Source organism: Notolepis coatsorum, assembly GCF_963971535.1.
Source record: "Notolepis coatsorum genome assembly, chromosome: 1".
NCBI classification, from domain to species: Eukaryota; Metazoa; Chordata; class Actinopteri; order Aulopiformes; family Paralepididae; genus Notolepis; species Notolepis coatsorum.
Genome location: NC_140165.1, coordinates 240,822,373 through 240,834,324, shown reverse-complemented (window position 1 = coordinate 240,834,324; position 11,952 = coordinate 240,822,373). Strand labels below are relative to the sequence as shown.

At 47.6% G+C, this 11,952-nt stretch overlaps 1 protein-coding gene across 2 annotated transcripts in view; it reads right to left on the bottom strand.

Moving 5' to 3' along the window:
- Positions 1 to 11,952, bottom strand: part of LOC311244609 (kinase suppressor of Ras 1-like) — a gene marked incomplete at its 3' end in the record, with an annotated part of 114,215 nt that overhangs the window by 79,440 nt on the left and 22,823 nt on the right. For both annotated transcript variants that reach the window (XM_084334211.1, XM_084334209.1), the window contains exon 2: positions 3,475 to 3,615. In XM_084334211.1, the coding sequence (XP_084190337.1) occupies positions 3,475 to 3,615 (141 nt within the window). The remainder of the gene's footprint in view (positions 1 to 3,474; positions 3,616 to 11,952) is intronic.

Below are 11,952 nucleotides of genomic sequence, written 5' to 3'. Positions count from 1 at the left end.
GGGCCAGTTTCTAATTGCAGCCACCCGTAGGTGCTCTTTGAGAGCGGTTTTGAAGGAGGGTAGGGATTCACATTATTTTACGCCTGTGGGTGTTTGATAGGTGTTTGATAAGGCATGGGGGCCGGTGTTGGATTGATTACGGGGTCTGAGGGAGGATGAAGATGGTATATAAGTTCACAGTGTTATTCTTGCAACATTAATGGCTGAAGGTATATTCTCTGTTTTGTCTTGGCTTTTTGCCTTTTTCTATTGTTTTGGTCTTTTGGTCTCTTTCCTATTTTCCAGCAAGAATCTATCTTATTTAACTATCCTGTTCATTTGTATGTATAAATCCGCCAAATGAAAGAATGTTTGTTGTTATATGCCGCTGGAAACATTTTCTTTGAAGAAAAAGAAAAATAAGTTTGCTTGTGTCTTGTGTGCATCAATATGGAATGTATCCAAAGTACCCTGCAATACAAATATTTATAAAACAAAAAAAATGTAAAAAAAAAAATGATGATGATTGTGTGGGTCTATACCAAACAAAGATGTTGTCTGAAGTCTGTAGAATGTGCTTCATAGGCCAGAGTATCTCTGCAGCATCAACCACAATATTTAATTTAGAAGGGTGTTTTGACACATTTCACCGTCATCAAATATTGCAGCCTCCTGTCGATTTGGATATTTCACAAGGGCCATATTGCAATTTTAATAAGATGCAGATGAATTATGCAGCCCTAGCGCAATACCAGGGTATCTAGGTTCGGACTGAACAATGTATTGACTCCACTGTTTATCTTGCAATATGAAGGAATGCAACATTTGTGACACAAAGACTGCAATATGGACATCGTTGTTCGTTCTCAGAGAAGTAAGTGGCTGACATGCCTCCATCAAACCTAAAAACACTCTATAATATGAGGCGGCGGGTCATCGGTGGGAACCTCAACGGCAGACATTTCCCACCATCTACAGCACCGCTGTGGAGCTGTAATATACGTCAAAACATAATTGTAAACAAAAGCAGTTGTGTGGAAACTTGTGAATAACCTAAGGTGGTTTATGGTCAGGGTGTGATCGCTAAACCATTTGGTTTTTATTTGCTCTGAATCTTCCCTCTAGTCTATAGTCACAAAGGCACATCTTGCGAGGAAACATTTGAGCAGATTTCCGCCCCTGTGTTTAACTAACCGATCCTACAAACATACAGAGTCAAATCCAAGCCCCATGTGAGGCTTAGTATACAACCAGAACATCAGTCTGCCGCCGGCGATCCACCTCCCTTTAAATCACTTGTAACCGCCTGCAGTCTCGTCTTTCATTTACACTCTTTCTACGTCTCTTTCTACGTCTCTTTCTTTCTTTCTCTCCTCTGAATGTTGTTTATATCACTTTCCCTCACTCCTCTTCTCACACTCCCCACCTCCGTGTCTCAGCTGATCATGTTAATTTAAACCCTGTTAGTAAACAGGGCTGGTTAGAACCGGTTGGACTGGTCTGTGACAGATGGCAATCAGACAGGACCAGGGGCTTCTGGGAACTAGTGTCATTTGACCCCTCTTTTGGTTACCTGCCGGTCGGACATACACTACTACACGATAGTTTTAGGTGTATGCGTTGATAGTCACACCTTAGTCGATAGTCTAGGACTGGGCAGGGGGAGTCACAATGGGAGTCGACTGAAATAATAATAATAATACATTTATAAATGTATTTGTATAGCACCTTTCATACAAGAATTGCAGCTCAAAGTGCTTCACAGCAGTATAAAAAGACATAGGAATAAAATGAGCACAAAATTGGCAGATCAAGAGCAATGCATAAAGTGCAGGCATAAAATTAGGCATAGAATAAGCATAACATTTGCATAAAATAGAAATATCAAAATAGACAAAGTCAAGATATGGCATACTTGTTAAATCTAGCTTGTATACATTAGGCTCTTCCTGTTAGGTCCAAGCCAGCAATGAGACCTCCATCAAAACAATGACACTGTGGGGTCAATTCACATTGATCTCTACCAATGAAATCTTCATTAAAATACAGATTCTGTCACTGCTTTTGGCTGCTTGAGGAGGAGCCTCTCCCGTTGAAAGGCTGCAGCAATAAATCACGTCTGAGGGGGGGCCTCAGCGGCCCTTCAGAACCTTGGTCAAGTAACCAAATAATTGTCAGTGTCGGAAAAACGTTGCAACGGTGTAATACTTGGCGAGGTGATACCAATGATACCGGAACAATACTGATCCATTAAGACTATTAATCCAAGGGACCACTTCTTCCAGTAAGCAACCGAATATTACAAGCCCAGTTTCACCTGCTTGAGAGCGGTTCGTCGTGGACCGCGTCGATAGCGTACGCTGCAGACCTGAACATGGGGCATGGCTGCACAGCTGGTGACCCAGCTCAACTGACAACACGGGGCCCACATTTGGACTCTTTTTCCACTGGTCGTGGGCAGAACAAGCTGTTCCTATGATAACACAAAAACAAAGGCTAAAATCTGTTGCCTGTACAAGTCCTGACAAAATACTGACAGAGAAGGTTAGCGGGCGACTGCCAACTAACAAGGGTGGAGACGGAGGAGGCAGTGCTGCACAAGCCTGCCGTGGGCTTCCAAATGTCAGGTTAACCCGAGACGCCTCATGCCCCAAATAAACAGAGGAACCGCTGGAAAAGGTTGTAGACGAATAGGCCACATCTTCTCACATGAGTGTGTGTGGGTATGTGTGCGTACGTCGTGTCTCCATGAGTAACAGTGTGAAATACGCAGAGAGTAAAAGTCCACTGCTAACCGACTTATCACACTGTAAATATCGCACGGTACTGGTGCAGTTATACAACTCAACGCGGGGATGTCCTCCGAGTTTATACATAGTGGTTATGGAGAAGACGGTAAGCACATTTCCATATTAAAGCACATTAAAGAGAACATACAATAATCCCGTTATGAGCTAAATTACCATCCCTTGCTTCTTGGAAAACATTGCAGTAACACCTATTGGCATTCATAGAAGTAAGAGAGCATCTCGCATTATGAATCCTACTGTGATTTATATACACATAATAAAAACATGCACATAAACACACAGAGACAAAGACAGGCTTGATTATGGCAAAAATCATAATCACGATTATTTTGATTGATATTGAAATCACGATTATTAAACACAATTACTCTACTGATTTGAGAACATCATATGATGATGACTGAATTCGTTTTACATTTGTTCTCGACCAAAGGCGGCCTTTCCTCTCAACACGAGCTGAAACTACTGTTTGGATGGGGGAGGGGCGGAGCGCACCACTGTGAAGGAAGGGTGCGCTGCATTTACAACACAAGACAAAATGAGAGCAACGCGGCATGCGGCACAATAATCGTTTTATCTCGATTATCTTGTTTTCATGATCGTGGGAAGACAAAATTGTAATTGAAATTGAAACTAGATTAATTGCCCGGCCCTAGCGGACAGACACACACACACACACACACACCTGTATGAGTAGCGGCCTGAGGTTGATGGTGCGAAGCCAGTCAGCCAGGCGAGGGTAGCCGTCCAGAGACGCAGTCCTCTCCCTCTCTGGCACCTGGCGTTTACACTGGAACTGCTTACAGATGTACTTGGTCAACCTCTCCTGTAGAGGGAGACAGCACACAGAAACCACAGACACAAAATTTAGAAGATAAAAGATATAATAATAACAAGCAAAACCCTGGATAGGCTCCAGTATGTTCAAAACTCAGCTGCCAGGGTTCTCACCCGCACCAAACTCTGGCAGCACATCACCCTCATCCACCTCCACTGGCTCCCCATCACCCTCATCCACCTCCACTGGCTCCCCATCACCCTCATCCACCTCCACTGGCTCTCCATCACCCTCATCCACCTCCACTGGCTCCCCATCACCCTCATCCACCTCCACTGGCTCTCCATCACCCTCATCCACCTCCACTGGCTCTCCATCACCCTCATCCACCTTCACTGGCTCCCCATCACCCTCATCCACCTCCACTGGCTCTCCATCACCCTCATCCACCTCCACTGGCTCTCCATCACCCTCATCCACCTCCACTGGCTCTCCATCACCCTCATCCACCTCCACTGGCTCTCCATCACCCTCATCCACCTCCACTGGCTCTCCATCACCCTCATCCACCTTCACTGGCTCCCCATCACCCTCATCCACCTCCACTGGCTCTCCATCACCCTCATCCACCTCCACTGGCTCTCCATCACCCTCATCCACCTCCACTGGCTCTCCATCACCCTCATCCACCTCCACTGGCTCTCCATCACCCTCATCCACCTCCACTGGCTCTCCATCACCCTCATCCACCTCCACTGGCTCTCCATCACCCTCATCCACCTCCACTGGCTCCCCATCACCCTCATCCACCTTCACTGGCTCCCCATCAAATCATGCATCGCCTACAAAATCCTCCTCATCACTTACAAGTCCCTCCATGCTCTGGCACCTCAGTACCTCACTGACCTCCTCCACCCCCACACTCAGTCACGGTCCCTGCGATCCTCGGACACTGGTCAGCTCTCCATTCCCCGAACCAGACTGGAGACTTTTGGGGACAGAGCTTTCAGCGTGGCAGCTCCCACCCTCTGGAACTCCCTCCCTGCAGAACCCAGAAACGCCCCAATTCTGGACTGCTTCAAGAAACTCCTCAAAACTCACCTCTTTAAAATGGCCTTTGACCTCTAGCTTCCGATAATTAATGTTGTGTGTCTGTCTACCATGTTTGTCTCTTGTCTGTTATTGCCCTATGTAAAGCGACCTTGGGTCTCATGAAAGGCACTATATAATATTAAGTTATTATTAATAATCATAATAATAATCATTAGATTAAAATGTATTGTCATTATACAGCACAAGTACAGTACAATGAAAGGAAGTATGAGTATATATAAATGTACAGGTATACAATATACAGGTAAAAAGGATTATATTCAGGTATATTCAGACAGATGTGGATAAATATATATACGGTAAATATGAATATATAAATATATATATATGATATATACAGCATAATTGTACACGCCATCATACAGAGTTATATGGGTAGACTATAGTTTGAGGTAGGTAGTTATGATTACAGTGTGTGTGTGTGTGTGTGTGTGTATATACATATATACAGTATATACTACTAATCCTGTAGTATCTTAAATGTCTAACATAATGGCTATTTTATTTCAATCTACACTCAAGATGATTGCTTTGAGCGCGGACATTTATTCAAAATCTGTATCCAAATAAGAGGTCGCTAGGTGAGCAGACTCACTATTTCCATACATGCTAGTTTCAAGTTCTTGCTATATCGAGCATGAGATTAAGGTGTTGTGGGACTCATTCAGTGTGAGGAAATCCCCCTTGTGTGTGTGTGTGTGTGTGTGTGTGTGTGTGTGTGTGTGTGTGTGTGTGACTGTGTGCGTGTGTGTGTGTGTGTGTATGTGTGTACGTGTGTGTACGTGTGTGTGTGTGTGTGTGTGTGTGTGTGTGTGTGTGTGTGTGTGTGTGTGTGTGTGTGTGTGTGTGTGTGTGTGTGTGTGTGTGCGTGCGTGCGTGCGTGTGTGTATGGGGGGGAGGGGGGTGTACAGTGAGAAAGACAAAGGACAGACAAGTCTCAAGAGAATAGCGAGACTGAAATAATTAATATTGTGTAGCTTTAAATATAGGTATACTGGCAAACAATTGGTACCAGCCTTCAAAAAGCACAAATAGAATAGTTTTCTTTATGTCTGATGGTAGAATTGGCTTTTTCTTTTGTCTTTTTATATACACCTGTTTACCAGTGGGGTCTGGCTTGATATAGGTGCCAAGTGAACAACATAATCACACTAACAAAGAATGTATGTCTGGAAAGCTTAAAGGAATAATGTTGAACATTTGCATATTGAAATGTCTGTTTTGCCACTTTATCACACAAAGGTGATTCTAGCTAAACCCACCAACAGCAACAGCAGTTTGTTGAATAGAAGACTAACTCAGTAGTTAACATGAATGAATAGAAAACGAACTCAATAGTTAACATGAATGAATAGAAGACTAACTCAGTAGTTAACATGACTGAATAGAAGATTAACTCAGTAGTAAATTGTACCTCATCCCACTTCTGCTTTGCACTGTATAGTATATTGTATGGTAACTCAGTTACTTCTACTCTACATTGAGCATTATATATATATGTATATACTGAACATTTTTGTCTACGTACTTGACTTCTATTTTATACTTGCTATACTTATTTTATTATCTATTTTTGCCTAGCACAGTCTCTGGAGCGAAACAGAAAGAATAAAGAAACTTGAACTTGAAACGTGAAACTATACTAATACTATAACACTGTACATACATCTGTAGTACTATTACTCACTAGTACTCTTTATATTATTGTATATCCAGTTTAATCACCTGTCCATTGTATATTATTATTGCACTTTACGGTTACATTTGCACTCTGGTCGGATGCCAAACTTATTTTCTTGTACTGTACTTGTGCTGTATGATGACAATACATTTGAATCTAATCTCATCTGTAACATTTGTACTTTAGCAGTCACACCGGGGCGTGCAGGCCGTCTAGAGGAGCTCCACCGACACGCAGCGTGGAGAGGCACAGGTACAGTACCGTCTAGAGGAGCTCCACCGACACGCAGCGTGGAGAGGCACAGACACAGTACCGTCTAGAGGAGCTCCACCGACACGCAGCGTGGAGAGGCACAGACACAGTACCGTCTAGAGGAGCTCCACCGACACGCAGCGTGGAGAGGCACAGACACAGTACCGTCTAGAGGAGCTCCACCGACACACAGCGTGGAGAGGCACAGGTACAGTACCGTCTAGAAGAGCTCCACCGACACGCAGCGTGGAGAGGCACAGGTACAGTACCGTCTAGAGGAGCTCCACCGACATGCAGCGTGGAGAGGCACAGACACAGTACCGTCTAGAGGAGCTCCACCGACACACAGCGTGGAGAGGCACAGACACAGTACCGTCTAGAGGAGCGCCCACCGACACGCAGCGTGGAGAGGCACAGGTACAGTACCGTCTAGAGGAGCTCCACCGACACGCAGCGTGGAGAGGCACAGACACAGTACCGTCTAGAGGAGCTCCACCGACACGCAGCGTGGAGAGGCACAGGTACAGTACCGTCTAGAGGAGCTCCACCGACACACAGCGTGGAGAGGCACAGGTACAGTACCGTCTAGAGGAGCTCCACCGACACACAGCGTGGAGAGGCACAGACACAGTACCGTCTAGAGGAGCTCCACCGACATGCAGCGTGGAGAGGCACAGGTACAGTACCGTCTAGAGGAGCTCCACCGACACGCAGCGTGGAGAGGCACAGACACAGTACCGTCTAGAGGAGCTCCACCGACACACAGCGTGGAGAGGCACAGGTACAGTACCGTCTAGAGGAGCGCCCACCGACACGCAGCGTGGAGAGGCACAGGTACAGTACCGTCTAGAGGAGCTCCACCGACACACAGCGTGGAGAGGCACAGACACAGTACCGTCTAGAGGAGCTCCACCGACACACAGCGTGGAGAGGCACAGGTACAGTACCGTCTAGAGGAGCTCCACCGACACGCAGCGTGGAGAGGCACAGGTACAGTACCGTCTAGAGGAGCTCCACCGACACACAGCGTGGAGAGGCACAGGTACAGTACCGTCTAGAGGAGCTCCACCGACACACAGCGTGGAGAGGCACAGACACAGTACCGTCTAGAGGAGCTCCACCGACACGCAGCGTGGAGAGGCACAGGTACAGTACCGTCTAGAGGAGCTCCACCGACACACAGCGTGGAGAGGCACAGGTACAGTACCGTCTAGAGGAGCTCCACCGACACGCAGCGTGGAGAGGCACAGGTACAGTACCGTCTAGAGGAGCGCCACCGACACGCAGCGTGGAGAGGCACAGGTACAGTACCGTCTAGAGGAGCTCCACCGACACGCAGCGTGGAGAGGCACAGGTACAGTACCGTCTAGAGGAGCTCCACCGACACGCAGCGTGGAGAGGCACAGACACAGTACCAGGCTTTGTGGAAGAGACAGCCTGTGGTCGTCTTTGGACTGAGAAAAGATTTATTTCACCCATCCAGGATCTTGCTGAGCAAACATCCCCCTGAGCTGTCACACTAGCAGAGAACTATTTGAAAACACACAAATACGCACACAGATAGATACACACACACACACACACACACACACACACACACACACACACACACACACACACACACACACACACACACACACACACACACACACACACACACACACACACACACACACACACACACACACACACACACACACACACACACACATATTATGGTATATCACCATCATACCATCTTTTCTGAGGCTGCCTGAGGCTGCTGTTAACTTAAGTTAATTCTTAAGACATGTCACAATTAGCTATGCTCAGCCTGGCCAGGTATGGTACGGTATGCTATGGTATGGTATGGTATGGTATGGTATGGTACAGTATGGTACGGTATGGTACGGTACGGTATGGTATGGTACGGTATGGTATGGTACGGTACGGTACGGTATGGTACGGTATGGTACGGTACGGTATGGTATGGTACGGTACGGTATGGTACGGTATGGTACGGTACGGTACAGTATGGTATGGTATGGTACGGTATGGTATGGTATGGTACGGTACGGTACGGTATGGTATGGTATGGTATGGTACGGTATGGTATGGTACGGTACGGTACGGTATGATACGGTATGGTATGGTATGGTATGGTACGGTACGGTATGGTATGGTATGGTACGGTATGGTACGGTACGGTACGGTACGGTATGGTATGGTACGGTACGGTATGGTATGGTATGGTACGGTATGGTACGGTACGGTACGGTACGGTATGGTACGGTACGGTACGGTATGGTACGGTACGGTACGGTATGGTACGGTATGGTATGGTATAGTATGATACGGTATGATACGGTATGGTACGGTACGGTATGGTTGGGTTTGCGTCTCTTGTAAACTCTCCCGGTTGCTAGACAACCTTTCAAAATCCACACCACCGACTGCAGTGCACAAGCTAAACCGCGGTGAACAGTCCCAGCCGGCCTTGGCTCAGGTCTGGCCCGGTTGTGAACGGTGGCTGTCTCAGCCGGGGTCCAGCCAGGTTTGGCTCTAAAGACAATGGAGGCACTCACTGTGTGCCAGACCCTGGCTAGTGAAGACACGGGCATTATTCAATCAGACTCACAGGACTCACATTCAATTAGGTTGACTATTTGATTAGTAGATTTAATCTAGAAACCTGTGAATTTGTGTTTCCCACATGCAGACCTCTTTAAATCTAGTACTTTTTTCTAGTCATTTCTCACAGAATAATTCATTCAGCATGGAAACAAAACACCAAAAATCGACTAACGAGCAAAGTATCGGTTGACAAAACAGACAGACGAATAAGTTGATTAATGAATTAAAGGTCTGTCATTAAAGGGCTGCGCACCACTCCCTCCAACGCTCCTCCTCCTCCTAGACAGAGAGAGGGTGAACCTTGTCTCCGGCTCCAGGCGTTATCAGCTCTCCCTCCCGGCTGACGACCTGTTCTATAAATAGTCTTCATTACATCCAGAGGAACACACCGAGCCGCTGTTCTCACGGGGGGGGGGGGGGCATCGCCCTCACTTTCGATGCTATGGCAACCCCCGGGCACCATGGAAACCCTGTCGCAAGCCGGCGGCGGGGCCCCCGGTGACATCAGGGGCTCGGGAGAGGATGGGGGTCAGGCTGAGGCCTGGATGGGGGTCAGGCTGAGGCCTGGATGGGGGTCAGGCTGAGGGCTGGGTGGGGGTCAGGCTGAGGGCTGGGTGGGGGTCAGGCTGAGGGCTGGATGGGGGTCAGGCTGAGGCCTGGATGGGGGTCAGGCTGAGGCCTGGGTGGGGGTCAGGCTGAGGCCTGGTTGCAGTACTGGAGGTCTGTGTCTGTCTGGTGGCTTGGCCTGGCAGAAAGGCCTCGAGTGAATGGCATGAAAGATAACTGGTTTGAGGGGAAACTGTGAGATATCCTAATCCTTATCGGAGGCCATTTTGGAGCGCTGACAATGTTGTGTTGATAACAAACGGTCTGAGCCAAGTGGAAGAGATAGAGGAGACCAGAGCTGGAGACAGAGGGGGCGGAAAATTACAATAAGAAAACATTGAGACCCCCATCTCAAGCCCCGCCCTCTTTTCTTGATCCTCCAATCACAACTGAAGGGTGAATCGACTCGAGGGCTTAATTACTTGACGGTCCCCAGTGAGGACGGCCTTCTTCTTAGCGTGCCTATCCTGATCCTAATGTGGAACACATTACATTTTCAATAGCAATGTATCCGCGGGAAAGCTTTTACAGTAGGGCGGGAGCGCGCGCCTGCCGAACTGTGTCCCTCCCTCAACGTGGTCTGAGAACAGGCTTCAGGAGAGTCGACGCACTCCGGTGCTTATGGTCACCCGGAGGAAGACAGACAGGTGTTAGCTTCACCGGGAGGAAGACAGACAGGTGTTAGCTTCACCGGGAGGAAGACAGACAGGTGTTAGCTTCACCGGGAGGAAGACAGACAGGTGTTAGCTTCACCGGGAGGAAGACAGACAGGTGTTAGCTTCACCGGGAGGAAGACAGACAGGTGTTAGCTTCACCGGGAGGAAGACAGACAGGTGTTAGCTCGCACCAGACAAGGGCCTGGGCACCGGGAGGAAAACAGACGGGTATTAGCTTCACCGGGAGGAAAACAGACAGGTGTTAGCTTAACCGGGAGGAAAACAGACGGGTGTTAGCTTCACCGGGAGGAAAACAGACGGGTGTTAGCTTCACCGGGAGGAAAACAGACGGGTGTTAGCTTCACCGGGAGGAAAACAGACGGGTGTTAGCTTCACCGGGAGGAAAACAGACAGGTGTTAGCTTGCACCAGACCAGGGCGCGTTCCGCGGTGGCACTTCCCAGCTCCTCGCTCGGTGTCTATCGCTGTCCGCATCTCTGCCTCGGCTCCGTTACATGACTGATGTGACTGAGAGCGTGGAGGTGACCATGTGTGTGTGTGTGTGTGTGTGTGTGTGTGTGTGTGTGTGTGTGTGTGTGTGTGTGTGTGTGTGTGTGTGTGTGTCTGTGTGTGTGTCTGTGTGTGTGTGTCTGTGTGTGGGGGGGTATCTGTAACAATGCCCACCTGCCACACCAAGTGTGTGTATTGTGTGCAGCAGGTATTGTGTGTTCTGTGACCATGGCCCAAGGGAAGGTCTTTTCTTACGGCTGCATGCGGATAGGAAGGTGGCGGCAGCCAGTAGCTTGGTAGTTGCTTCTGTGGTGGTTGCTTGCGGCCTTATCATATGAAAGGTTACACAAAACATTTACAGTCATTTGACATTTTAGTCATTTAGCTGATGCTTTTATTCAAAGAGACCTACAAGTTCTGTACAACAAGACAGCAGGAAGGGTACAACTCTGGCAGCTAAGGGTCAGTGAGATTGTTCGTCAAACAGTGTGGAACTCGAATGCTACAGTCTTCTTGAGTGCCTAGTAGTCTAGACATATTAGCATAGAAGGTAGTAATGTAGGCAAGGTAGATTCCCAAGTAGCAGAGTGCATACTATTAAAAGACAGTGCAAAGGTTAGGTGTTTGTTTTGTGTAAGCTTACACTTAAGGGAAATACCACCCATTTCAAGAAATCTTCTCGTGCCCCAGGACAGTTCAGTCAGTATTTGTGGCCATGCGACATTCTCTCCTAACAAACCCTCCAATCCATGATGTCACTGGGAGGTGAAATCTGGGGCTCCATAGACAATGGCCGGTGCTCTGACTTTATGAGGCCGTAAAATGTTTGCATGAGATCATCAAATCTATCATTCGTGTCATTGTTAGATGTCTGAACCACAATTAAAAACTCATTTCGGGTGTAAGAGACATTTTACCATTTCACCATATTTTAGTTTAGTATCTCCTATGTCCT